Source organism: Drosophila ananassae, chromosome 3L (genome assembly GCF_017639315.1).
Source record: "Drosophila ananassae strain 14024-0371.13 chromosome 3L, ASM1763931v2, whole genome shotgun sequence".
NCBI classification, from domain to species: domain Eukaryota; kingdom Metazoa; phylum Arthropoda; class Insecta; order Diptera; family Drosophilidae; genus Drosophila; species Drosophila ananassae.
The window spans coordinates 19,034,322-19,047,478 of NC_057929.1; the positions used below are offsets into that span (position 1 = coordinate 19,034,322).

General features: G+C 44.4%; 3 protein-coding genes across 3 annotated transcripts; 2 read left to right on the forward strand and 1 right to left on the reverse strand.

Annotated features, from left to right (window-relative positions):
- The first annotated feature begins 224 nt into the window (after positions 1-224).
- On the forward strand, positions 225-2,416 carry LOC6496657. Its single transcript, XM_001961310.4, has one exon. It carries the CDS (start codon positions 349-351, stop codon positions 2,377-2,379), a length of 2,031 nt encoding a protein of 676 aa, XP_001961346.1. The 5' UTR covers positions 225-348; the 3' UTR covers positions 2,380-2,416.
- A 7,544-nt stretch (positions 2,417-9,960) lies between these two features.
- On the forward strand, positions 9,961-10,215 carry LOC26513866. The gene has a single exon (XM_014908460.3). It carries the CDS (start codon positions 9,998-10,000, stop codon positions 10,142-10,144), a length of 147 nt encoding a protein of 48 aa, XP_014763946.1. The 5' UTR covers positions 9,961-9,997; the 3' UTR covers positions 10,145-10,215.
- A 2,688-nt stretch (positions 10,216-12,903) lies between these two features.
- Positions 12,904-13,156, reverse strand: LOC116656209. The gene has a single exon (XM_032455655.1). It carries the CDS (start codon positions 13,126-13,128, stop codon positions 12,976-12,978), a length of 153 nt encoding a protein of 50 aa, XP_032311546.1. The 5' UTR covers positions 13,129-13,156; the 3' UTR covers positions 12,904-12,975.
- Between the last annotated feature and the right edge of the window lies 1 nt (position 13,157).

Consider the following 13,157-nt stretch of genomic DNA (forward strand, 5'->3'; position numbering starts at 1 on the left):
CCCACGAGCTATGCAAATATCCCTTCCCCCGTCATCATGACAGAATTATGCGCCATCCCTCTCAACTGCTGCTCAGTCAGCTATGGTGGCGCGGGCAGGACGTGAGAGAGTCTCCAAGCCCGGGGCTCTGACCATTAGTCATCACTGAAGATGATTGAACACAGCACCCTTTGGACTTGATGGGGAAAATTGCCAATGCGACCTGCAGCAGGCCTGGAGAAAAGTGTTATATCGACGAAGTGAGTCTGGGGATTGTTTACTTACACTTTAAACTTCGTTTGATTTACTTGCGTAAAAGCCCCAGGAGAATTGATAAATCATCTACTAGAGTCCGTTAAAATTTCCAGTATGTCGAAGAGGGTAAGCATCGTCCTGCCGGACGAAATGCCTTCGGGGTCCGCACGTAAAAAGGCCCCTTCGAAACAAACTAGAAGCTCCATGAAGAGCAGAAGCCAATTAGCATATGAGCCTGTAGTGTTCTTGGCCGTTAGCCAGGAGAGCACTCCTTCCTCTGTACTTTCCAGCCAGCAAACCTCCAGCAGCCTTTGTTTGCATGAGACGTCGGCGCAACAGCTCTCATCGGAAAGCGTCGCTACCCAAGACACCGCTCTGAACAGTACTTCCTTGGTTTTGGCTAGCCAAAGACCTATGTTCGCTGATCAACCGCAAAGTATGGATTCTTCTGCAAGCTCCATTAAGCAGTTTCTAAGGAACACCGTCGCCCTAGTCAGGGCGGGAGAGTCCTTCACGTCAGTTAAGCGACTTTTCTATAATTTTGTGAAGAGGAATGGCGGCTCCAGCTCCAATACTTTTTCAAAGGAGTCACCCACCGACCTAGCTAAGATGGGTTCCTCCCAAGTGACCAGGCTGACGATTCCCTACCATACACATTCAACGGATACCTTTATTTCCGACGTTCCAACTGCTTTTACAGTTCCCAGCACTTCTCAGATGACCTCCAGTACGCCACACTCACACTTGTCGTTCAACCCAACAAAATACGAAGTGACCAGCCTCCTCTCCGATGTCACCCCCTTAACAGGGTACACTCCAAACTCAGCGCAGGCTCAGAGCACCGAAGATGACGACTATCTAGGCGAAACCTCCCTGAATACTCCGCAGGACGGAATATCTTCGTTCGTTGCATTAAGTTCCTCAAATGCAGATGGGCTATTCAGAGCTACGAGTGATAGTCATCCAAGGCCCTATCTGCCGGTAAATTCCACGGAGAGGCCTAAGCGCTCTGATTCCAAGTCGCGAAGTAGCAGCAAGATAAGGAAACTCTTGAGAAAATCGCCAAAGAGTTCCCCCCAGGCTTCGCCGCGAATAAATGTCCAATCGGCAATGTTACCTGCGAATCTAATGACACCATCATTCACACTCGTTAGCGCCTCACTTCCAAAATCTGAAGACAATCAGAGGCAATTAAAGGCTCAGGAGACCTCGAAATCTAGAAGCAGCAGCGTCTTAACCCCAAATATGACGCCCAGAATGTCCGTCAGCCAGGTAACGAAGGAATCTCAATCCGGCTCATCCCGTATAGACGGGACGCGGCGTTCTTCTCTGATCACTCGCCATGCATCAAGATCCGATTCCAATTCAAGTACCGCGCAGAGGCAAAAAAAGTCTGTGAGGATCAGAGAAAACCCAATCCACGAGGCAGAGTTTGCCTTTGCATTGGTTAGTCCCGAAGAAGGGGATCCCAGCCAGCCAACAGAGGGGAGTAGCAATCCAAAAAGTATAGAAGAGGGATCCAGTTGCCAGACATACCAGGAGGACTGCAACTGCCATCACTGCCAGGACATGCGGCGGGCAGTGAAACGCGCCGAGTACTTCAACTCACCCCAGGGCCAGAAGCAGCTGGAGGCCAAGCTACTAGCTAAGAACTTCTTCATGGACATCAGCACGATGTCGATTGTGCGCGCGCAAATTCAGGACGACCTGTACGGCACCAGGAAATGTCCGCCTGCCAGGGTCAGCTACCCCGTATGTATCTGCGGAGCCAACCGGCTGGACGCGGGCTCGCTTTCCCTGAACTGGTTCACCCACGACCTGGATAGCGTGGACCATTTTGACTTCTTCGTAGACGATAAGCCGAGTCGGAGTGTCTATAACCTGCATGCCAAGTGCACAGTCCTCGTAGACGTGGACGCCAAGAAGATGCACAAGCTGCGCATGCGCGCCGTGCCAGTTCGGGGCATTGGCGCCCAAGCCACGCCGGTGGACATACTCATGTCGGAGGTGGTTGCGGGGCACATGCGGAACGTGAGACAGGGGAAACTTTTCGACCGCTGCCTAAAGCACCTGGACACCCAAGTTCCTCAACCCTCGCTGGTGGACTTCTGGACCGACAGCGAGTTCCTTTATATGCCTGTCTAAGTTGGCAGGAGCGGAATAAAGTGCGATTTATTCATTATGTGTATGTATGGATGAGGGATGACTCGTGGCAACAGCTGCGTGGGTAATAATTGATAACATCTCATTCGGAGTGGTGCTGACTAATCGTCGGACAAGTAAGTGGAACCACACCCGGCTCTGGGCACGTGGAGGGCACCTCTGCCTTCTATTCCAGGGGCTCCTGGGATGTCCGGGAATCCGGCCATCAGTCAAGCAGGGATGTAGACGGCTTCAGCTGTCGTCTTTATTTAAAAATTTATCGTAATCTGTGCAGGCGCCAGTTTCCAGTTCGTTTTCAAGCGGCTCGCGATGATGGAGCTTTCAGTTTTTATCAGGCGTCCACAGGCGCGATTTGTTAGGAAAAAGAGGAATGGAGATGACTGAGGCTGAGTGGGCTGCCTGAGACTGACGTAGGCGACTCACTCAGATGTCAGAGATTTCGGCCACGATGTAGCATGATTAATTACTTGGCAAATATTTGAAATTCCTCACTCTTCCGCTCCTTTCCTCCATCGCACTGCGGCTGCTATGGAAATAATCTGACATGAATCGGAAAAAGAGAGGTGCACTCGCACATTTGCGAGCACAGAGTGTTTTAATTAATTTTCACTTTTGTTCGACTGGCGAGCATTCCGCCGGCCGCCTGACAGACAGCTGGCCCAAGCGCTCCTCGGATGTTTGGACCAGTGGGACCCTGGGGGGAGAATTGCTTTGTTTCGGTCTTTGCGGCGCGTGATTGGCCTCCAAACAAATAGGACTGTTCTCTGCCATTACTCTGCTCCGTACCATATTTCCATTATTTGAATAATTTTCAATTATCGAAAATATTTCCCACAGTCAGTAGTTCATTTGGACGGCCGCCGGGGCCCGGCCACTTTCTGCATGTAGCCCGCATCGAGCGACGACTAACATTTTTTATAGGCTCATCTCGCAGTGTACTTTCAATTACTTTTTATGGTTATTAGCGTGCCCACACTTCCCTCTCGGCGCGTTTTATGTGCTGCAAGCAGTTGGCCAAATATTTTAATTGATTTCATGTGGTCGATGCCAGCAATTTGGGTGCTGCTCCGGCTCATCTAAGCATTGTGTAAATATTTGGATTTCCGGCAGACAATCTAGCTGAATTGTTTACGCCACGCTGTTTATGCCGTAGCTCTTGGTAATCTTAATCTTACGATGCAGCCCTAAAATTGTATGACACCTCACCGCAACGTATATCTTTTGAACCCCAATTAACGTGCCCTTCAGACCTCAAAGGATCGTTGGCTGGGGCACTCAAAAATTCATTACAACTTGGCCAACTGTGACAAGTTCGCCCCATGGGAACCATGTGTCCCCGTATGGATTCACCGCAGCGGAGGTATGGAGGCTGAATCGAAAACCCATATCGGAGATATTTCTCTACAGCGCCGGTCTCACACATGGATGAGTCTGGAACATTGAATTGAATTTTCGCGATACTGTCTCATTCGCCACAATAGAAAGTAAAAATACACAAAAGAAAGAGGAGCCGTGGCAGGAGAGGAATTCCAAGGAAATTATTGAAGGAGACTGGTTCGAGTGACAGAAACATGGGAGTAAACAAGAAAGGCAATAAGAAGAAGCAGGAAAAGTCTGTCAAACCCATTCTCGTCCAACGAGTACGATTTAAGACGATTTAAGGAGAATTTTTGAGATTTGCCGAGTCCTTGAACCTGCTTCTCTTCCATACTAGTTTTTGGGAACAACTCAAGCACCGGAACATCTCGGTGTGATTAATTGTGTATAAATAGCTTCTGGCTTACACTTATGCGCTTCAAAGATCCAAAAGAGTCCAATTTGGTTAACCCAAATCAAATTAGGCTGCCGAAAAACGAACTTATGGGGATATAAAACCAATTTTGCAAAAACTCCCCCTTGGAATTGAATGGCACTTTTTCCACAAGTTAATCATTTGCCGTTTTATTTGACTTTTTATTTTCATTTCGTTTTTCTGGCTTTTGTCCTGTCAAGGAAAGTGCACCCACATAATAAAAAATACACAATATAACAACGTCTTTCTTTCACAGTTCCTTGAAATTATTTATGGCCCTCTGCGGTCCGTGTCCAGTCAACCTCAGCGGGCAGGTCACCCAGTGAACGATTTCATGATAAATGACTCCTGTTCATCTTCGAGTATGAAAGATGGGGTCCGGCAAAAGGGTAACTTGCTTGTAAATCCCCTTAGATACTAAAGCGATAAAAGAATTTTTCCACTATTATGGTTTAAGCATCCAGAGACATGCTCCTGAATCTTCACATATTGTTCTTATTATTTTCTGTCATTAACGATTGTTGACAATTGTCTTTTATTTTCCGCTTTTATTCTGAGAGCTACATCACAAAAAGGCATGGAGCTGAGAGGGTATTTTGCAGTCCCCTAATTCAGGCTCAGGTTGGCCATCGAATCAGCATCACCATCTATCTTTAACTAGTTGATGCCGATGACACAAAGAACGTACAATGCTGGAGACCTCCGGAATAAATCAGTGCTTTCCATAAATCATTCCCCCACAGAGTCTCTGAGATTTGTGAAGTTAAAAGCATTAGCGATGATCCCAGAGAAGCAAGTTTGCACGGTGGGGATTGGTTCGTATTTCCCTAATAGATTCACTTTGTTGCCCGTTTAAATATTGTTTAAAAAAATATATACTTATATAAGCGTTTAATAAAATTTTCCTATTTCCGTCGTATGTTCTGCTCAATTAGTAAATAGTACAGACAATGTATAACCAAAAATAAGTATTCTTATGATTACTTGCGAGAATGAGGCTCATTATCAAGGAGTCACGAACTTTTTTGCCTGGTTTGGTAATAGCACCCCACGGTGAAATGGAGATTGGTCAACACATTAAATGCCATATTCGACTCGAAGCGAAGGGGAAATGTGTAATAACCTGTTCCCGGACAGGTGAGTCCTGTCGCAGGACAATAGATAAGTGGCATTCTGTGGCAAGACGAATCAGGCACCACCACAACGTTGACACGATGAAGGACATGAAGACCGCCGCAACTGGTAGCTCTGCTGGCCGTACGCGTAGTGCCAGAAATTGATAGCCTGTCAGATAGGGATTTGGCCGTGAATACTTCCTCCGTCTGCTTATCACCCGTTGCCTTATTTAATTTCCTATTTATGTCACGCATTGCTCACCATCCGCACGGCTGACTGGAGTTGTAATCGAATTTCATTTCCCTGCAACACGCTGCAGCAAACGCGAATCATTCGACTGACGCATCTGCCTCCGCGTCGGAGGACTTCGAAGGAGCTCCTAATGGTGTGATTTGACAGCTGGCGTCGAGGACCCAAGACGGGAATGATGAAAACCCGCCATTGCGAAATGGATGAGTCAGGTGCCGGGATGTTGCATATTCATGTGGTAATAGGCCTCTCAACACCTCGTTGTAATTACTCCTGACTCGGAATCTGCGCAGTAGAGCGCGGACATGGCCACGGGCCTCTGGTGCCATAAATATCCAGCGCCGACATAAATCAGTTTAATATGGCAAATTAATTCCCCCGCACCTACGGGGAAACTGGGAAAACGGAAAAGAAACGGAATAGCTGAGGCCAGCTAAGGGCTTTAAAGCTGTTTATAATTGGCGAATGTAATTGGAACTAGAGAAACAATCCGGGCTACTTAAATTTCAACTTGTCATTCAGTTTTAGCGGCTTAAGTCTCGGATACGCGCTGTTGGCCCGGCGAGTCCGGAAAAAGCCCAATAAGAAGATTGGAATGTGTTGCCAACATTTAATGTTCCCATCAATAAATCAGTCGTCGAACAAATAATGGCAGGGCCGCGTCTTTAAGCCAACCGGCAATTTGGAAGAGCGAATAAATGGATATTACGCACATAAATATCAATTCGAGGCCCAGGCTGGCACATGCTCGGAAATGAAACATAATTTATTATTGCTCTCCTGATGAAAGATTGAAAATTGTCAAAAGTCAAACACACACCTGGTGAACTCATGTTTCCATTTGCAGGCAATTAAACGGAAAAATAAATTTCGAAAGTTAAATAAAGGAAGCTACACCCGCCCGTCGCCATGGATGCCGCAAAAGCCAATGGAATTCAGTTGAACTAGTCTCGGAAATGAATGAAACCTCAACCGAAGAGTTGTCGGATTATGGCGTGACATGAATCTGTTTACAGCTTCTGACATGACACAACAAACACCTACGTTAAGCTGCCTGTACATTTTTTCGATTGAGTTTTCACTGCAGCTCAAAACCCATCACAGCCAACAGGGTCCTGATCGTTTTATAGTTAACCACTCCATCGTCAAAGGACGTGCGTTATGCTGCTGTCTGTCATCACAGCGAATGCAAATAATCCGCCGCCACTGCGGCCGATGGCCTGCAACTGACAGTTGCCAGTCGCAGCTTTAAAAGTTTTCCACCTACCACAGTGTTTTGTCAAACATGAGAGAGTTTACCGAGCTCCTCTGCCCGCCAGAGTCCGATGGAATCCTATGAAAGTCAAGCGCAGGAGGCAAGCAAATAGTGCCCTGCGGACACATTGCGTATACGCAATGTGTGCGTCTGGCGCGCGTTTCAATTTTATTAACCGCAAAACTTTTCTGGCTCCCAAAAGTGAAGGGGTGGGGCCTCGCAAAGGGGTTGTAATAACCGTTTTTAGCGCTGTTACCTTTTGACTTCGCTCGTATTATGAAGTTTTGGAGGAGTCTGCTCATGCTTCCTGCTGAAGGGTACCAGCCAGTCGATTCCCTCTGATTTTCTCGCTGGCGGACGCCGCATGTGCGCCCACGCGTGGATTTCAACATTTTTGCGTTAAATAAAACCGACTCTGTGACTCTAAAAAAACAATTGAAGACCAGGACCAAAAGGAAATATCGCAGGAACGCAGGCGAGTACAGGCACTAATGAGGTAAATTTGTTATTGCAGCTTCGGGCTCGGATATCTGTGGCTCCGACTGTGGCTTTGCCACTGATTGCGGAGCCTAATTAGCCATTCATCCTTTCAGTCATGCGATAACCCAGCCGCACCTTATGGGCCATCTCGAGAGTGACAAATTTGATCTGATCTGCGATGATGGGGTCGCTACGTGCTGGGTGCCGGATGGGACTGATTTGATTGACTTATGCTAATTTTTGGGGCACCATCACCATGCGATCATTTGGAAAATCACCGTGCTGATGTGACACTGGCAGGAATCGAATAGAGCCGAGGTGGTAGGGCGGGTCTGAGCCAGGGAGAGGGCGACTCCGTGTGTTTTTCTCGCTTTTGAAGCGGGGGCGAGCGACAAAGTTATGGAAACTTTCCGAGGATTGGCTTTAATGTTTCTCTGTCTCCATGACAGAGCCCAGGACCATACGACGTTAATTAGATTCGAAACCCCGCTGGCCCAATAACGGAAATTCTAGCGCACGGACGAACGCCTGAAGAGAGGTTTCAATATTTCCATCATGTCCTTTCCGCTGACCGCATCCGAGTTTTTTTTTAGAAGAATCTAGACGCGGTCCATGCCCCAAGAACCTCCTAAAGTAAATTATGGAATTATTGTGGCCAGAACTGCGCTTGAAACAAGAAAAATATGGTACAATGTATAATTATAGATTTCATGTCTGGTTTCTAAAGAGAATATTTATGCAGAATTATACGAGAAAAAATCAGTTGCGCTTGCTGGGACTAATCATGAACGTACAACACTCCCATAAAATAATTATGCTAATCTGACCTTCCTTAAGAGTTGTCAAATTAATTTTGTCAAACTTTCTGTACATTGTTGCTTTTTTTCCCGACATAATTGAGAATTCCGTTTTACATGGAGAGCTCAGGACTGAACTTTTACCCTTTTGTTAATTTTTATAAATAAAGTGGCGGGGTAACAAAAAACAAGAAAGTTCAATGCTCTTATGACAAAATTTAATTTAATAACTTCGCTTGAAACTAGAGGGGTGTATTTCGAGGATTTTTCTTTTGTAGATATTCAGTCTAAAACAGATGTTTTACTTTTCAAGTATATTCATTCCATATTTTCCATGTTTGCAGTTCATAGCACAACTTAAGCGAGGAAGAAATGTTTGCTGAGCCAAGGCCTATAAATCCTTTCAAATATTCGTACATATACATACATACATATCAATCATATGACAACGCAAGCAACGTTTTAAAATTTTTATTTTAAAATATCAGAGTATTGCGTTTTCTATCGAATATTATGTTGAAGAGCCAGTTGCATTATTTAAACATTAATAACATTATCAAAGAATACAATTTATGTTTTATTATATAAAAATGGAATAAAAAATATTATTTCAAAAGCAAATATATATTTTTTTAATTTTACGTCTATAGCACGAATCTCTATTTGCGATTTTTGTGAAACTAACATTAGTTTTTGAGATAAAAGTCTTGCACCATTGTTCAAATTTTCACACATATTTCAGCACAAATTTTTAATATTTAAAGAGGTTGAGATGCATGTGTTATGGAAAGAAATGTTTGTTTAAAATAGTTGTGGAGTATTTCAAAACTGACTATTGACTGCCAAATACACGCAACCTTCCACAATCTAATTACTCACCAGTCAGAGGGCTGAAAATAATTTTCCGAACCGGAGAACACAGGGTTTTTATACCAGACAATAGCAATTCTTCTCAAATTGTTTTTTTTTTTTTTATCAAAAAGTAAGCACAGTCTTCTTTCAAAGCACTTGGCAAGCAGGGGAAGCTGTTTGGTTTGGCTCAGGCGCCAAAAAATATGACTAATGCTAATTCGAAATATTAAAGTTTTCTTTGCGAATGTGGAATGCGAGCGCGTCTGGTATTTTTGAACTTCCGTTTCAGAGCAACCGACCGGCGGACAACGGAGACTGTGAGCGAGCGACCTCGACCGGTTCTGGGGAATCCGTGCACAGGACTAATTTGGCCAAGTTCGCGAAGCTCACGGCCAAGTCGTAACTCGCACGAAGTCCACACGTACACAAAGCGTTCAAAAAGCGCGGCAAACTCGCGATCCACCCTCGGAAACGGCTTCCACCATGTGCGCGAGTCGGGACATGCGCAGAACCCATTTGGTGCCCCACTGAGAATTTCATTCATGGTTGATTATATTTTTTGATCTCAATGGAAATTTAGGTTCATTTCGGCAAGCTTTTATTTATAGAGTCTATTTTGGTCATTGCTTAGAACGTATCTGAGGTAGCCTGGAGTGTTCTTAGAACTGACAGCCTACCTCCTACAGATGGCTCAAATTTGGAGGGCCAAACTCAAAATTAAGTGACTCTTTGGTCCTTTCGTACCATTATTTTACAGAAATACTCAGAAATCAAGGATGACTTTTTGCAGGTTTATCTCTCTGCTAGATAAATGATAAAATTTTTTAGTTAGGCAGAACCTGTAAGCTCGCCAAATACGTCAGCATTCTTGGCTAATTTACTTTTCAATGCATTATTACCTAAGTTAGAAAAATATTTACAGAATTTCTGTGGATCATTGTTCAAAGAAAGCTTATTGACATTGGGCAGCTGGAAAACGGCATTACAATTAACTGGCTGAGGTATAAAAGCCGGTAGACCTTCTCTGGACTTTCGAGAGCAAATCGAAGATCAGTGGAGATGATTGCCACCACAGTGTGTTTCTACCTGGTGCTGCTGGCCCTAATCATGATGTTCATGGCCCCCTCCGTCGATGGCTGCTTCGTACTGCTGGCCTGCCTGCTGAAGTCCCCGCTGTGCCCCTTCAACACCACCTCATCAGGATGATGTTCAATGATGGCGAAGTATCGTAGTTAAGCTCCCTTTCCACACCGAATAAAATAGTGTTTCAACCAAAATACGATACGCTCTCTGTGTCGGGGCCTAACAGGTTTATAATCGGGTAGTCTATGGTTTAGTCGTCAACCTCCTCTAGCGAGGCCATAAGATGAACAGACAATGGTAAAGTCATTTGCACCCATTAGTCAGGAAGTCTTGAGTAAAGTGTGGCTCTTGATTTGAACCTGACTCCCAGCCACAAACTTGTGCGGCAAGAGATACTCCTTTCCACATTAATTTAGTTCCTTTTTTAGGACTCAATAAACTGCGACCCAAAGTATTTAAAATTTCTTCCCACGTCGGTGCTGGAACGCCCACGAAGACGCCTTTAATTCGGGCACGCCAAAATCCCATTACCCACACGCCACGTGTTGCACGCAAGCGTTTGGCCAACTCGAGGCACCCACGCTCGCAGACGCACAACCTGCACTACCTGACGTATGTATAAGCGATATTTAATTAATTGCCATATTTCCGCTGTTTGTGCTCCGTAAATTTGAATTACAACTCCGACAAGTCAAACATTGCCGGAGTGGAGAAGGTGCTACGCCCGCCTGCTCCAACTCTCGGTCAGAGCGCACACACGCTCCAAATTCTCCACCCGCAGGCTGCTGTCTGCCAATGGAGTGACAAGACAAGCAAAAAGTCATTTGGGGACGCAGCGGAAACTTTGACACGACTTGGCGACGACAGCTTGCAACATTGTGGCGCCTCTAAGCATGCCGCAATTGCACGCCTTGGATTTTTACACCTCTTCAAGCACTTAAAGTTGACTTAACATCGATTTGCTTCCATTGTCCCCAAAATTGGAAAACACGGCACGTGGGCGAGAATCCGAAGCGAAGTCAGGTCATAAGGAGTGGCATTAACAGCAATTTTTTTTTGATTGGACCTCAATCGCTTGCCTATATCGGAGTATTTTTATACCCCAAAGGATGTCCTCTTCTTTGTACTTTATACTTGTACTTTAAAAACTAAAAATTTTAAAAGCAAACATGGAACTATATAATATAAGTCGGAACGGCAGAAAATGGCATAACATCCGTGTTTTTTAAGCTAGAAGATAGTTTACACTTTATACAGTTTCCATTTGCAGCAAAATAATCGGATCTACCAAATTTCGGCCAAGGATCGGCCCTTAATATCCAACAGCTGCTATATAATTTATCTAGAAACTTGGAAAATAACAAACGTTGGTATTTGTTAAGATAAAAGTTTGGAACTTTTCCCAAATTTTTGTTTGTAGAAAATGTAGAAAATCCGATATATGTATATCTAAAATATAAAATGCAAGGGTATATAAACTTCGGCTCCGCCCGAAATTAGCTTCTCGTTTTGTTTTTACATTTGTTTATTGAGCCAGTAAAGTTTAATTTTATTCTTTTGTCTTTGCTTCCTCCTAAACTTAAATCATTTGTGGTCTGAGGACTGAATTCTATTTCTCATGAGGCAACGAGTGGGAAGCAAGAATGTAGTCCTTTGAGCTTTTCCAAAGAACAAATGCCTCTCTGGGCATCTAGGCCATTGTTCTCCTGCTATTGTTGGATTCATTAATTCATTCCTAAATTCTAATTTAATTAGTATGCTACCCATATTCGAAATTCAGGACTTAAAAGAGAAGTGCTGGACTGCAAGGATATCAAATGGTCTCCGTGGTATTTGACACTTTCGTCAGCTCGTCTGAAGAAGGTGGCTTCATTGTCACACAGCCATGGAAGAGGCAAATCATTTTAATTGAAATTATTCACTGCGCAACACTGTATCAGTTTTCCGTTCTCCGAAAAGCTGTCTAAACTATGCTCCCTATGCTAATTAAAAATCAATTGGCCCACGTCGGTAGCCTGTCCAGCTTCCTCGTGGACAAATAAGGAAGAGGATGCGGCGCATATTGATTTTCGGTTTTTCCGTTTGCTGTTCTGTAAAAGTCCTGGGGTTGCCTCGTGTTTTTTAAATTAAATTTTCATTTACCATAATGAGTGCTTCGCTTGTGTTTGTCTTGAATGGCGGGGTGCGACCGAAAAATTCATTTGTTTCATTTAAGTCACATGGCTGGTTTACACATTTTAGGGGCTGCCCTTCGTGTAATGTTAATTCTGAGTTCAAATGTGAATAAATTTGTTTACCCTGGCTTACGTTGGCAGATGGTAATTTAAATGAAAATCCCTGTCGACTGGCTTTCTTATGATATAGTGAACAAGAAGTACTGATTTTGGGAGGAAGCTTTCCTTACTCAAAATCTTCTTAGATAGTCTAGAGTATTTATTAAAGTATTGCTTCCGACCAAGACAACAAACTATGCTTTAAAACTTCAGTCCTGGACGAAGCCTTTACATATTAGAGCCATCATAGAGGTAATTTAATGCAAGGTCTGGTTAAGGCCAGAGATTTGAGAAATTTACGCTCATTGAGTAACTGGCCAAATCCATTAATGCTTCCGATCCCTTTCACTGTCCAAGTTGGTCTCTGTGATTATGTAACCAGGACACGTACTGCCAGCCGAGGAAGTGAAAGCCGCCTGCGAACGTGTTTTGCACTTAATTAGCGCCAGTGACTAATGACAAACTTTCCACTCTCCCACCAAGCTGGGCTCTTACTTAAGCAGTTGACCAAGCGGAAACCGGAGCAAAGGGCAAGGAAGCAGGAACGACTTCTGTTACAACCGGTGGGTGATGTATCGAGTTGTGGCTTAGGCCGTGCCCAAATGTCAATTAAGTAGAGTCGGAACGGTTTCCATTTATTTATAGTTCGTTCATCAGTGGAAAATTAACCAAAAATTACGGTCAAGTGGTTTTAGTTGTTGTGGTTTTAAAAGGGCATATTTCTAGGCGGTAGATGCAGGCCCACAGCAGGAGGGTCGATTCCACTGTCGGCACCAGATACATGAGTAGGACGCTGAGTAGAAGAAGGTAAAGTCGCAACACTGAAATATCCATGGTGGCTGACTAAAGTGGACTTCGCCGGA

What these genes read in the sequence shown, in the direction of transcription:
- LOC6496657 (XM_001961310.4), top strand. Translation starts at nt 349, where the DNA reads ATGTCGAAGAGGGTAAGCATCGTCCTGCCGGACGAAATGCCTTCGGGG.
- LOC26513866 (XM_014908460.3), top strand. Translation starts at nt 9,998, where the DNA reads ATGATTGCCACCACAGTGTGTTTCTACCTGGTGCTGCTGGCCCTAATC.
- LOC116656209 (XM_032455655.1), bottom strand. Translation starts at nt 13,128, where the DNA reads ATGGATATTTCAGTGTTGCGACTTTACCTTCTTCTACTCAGCGTCCTA.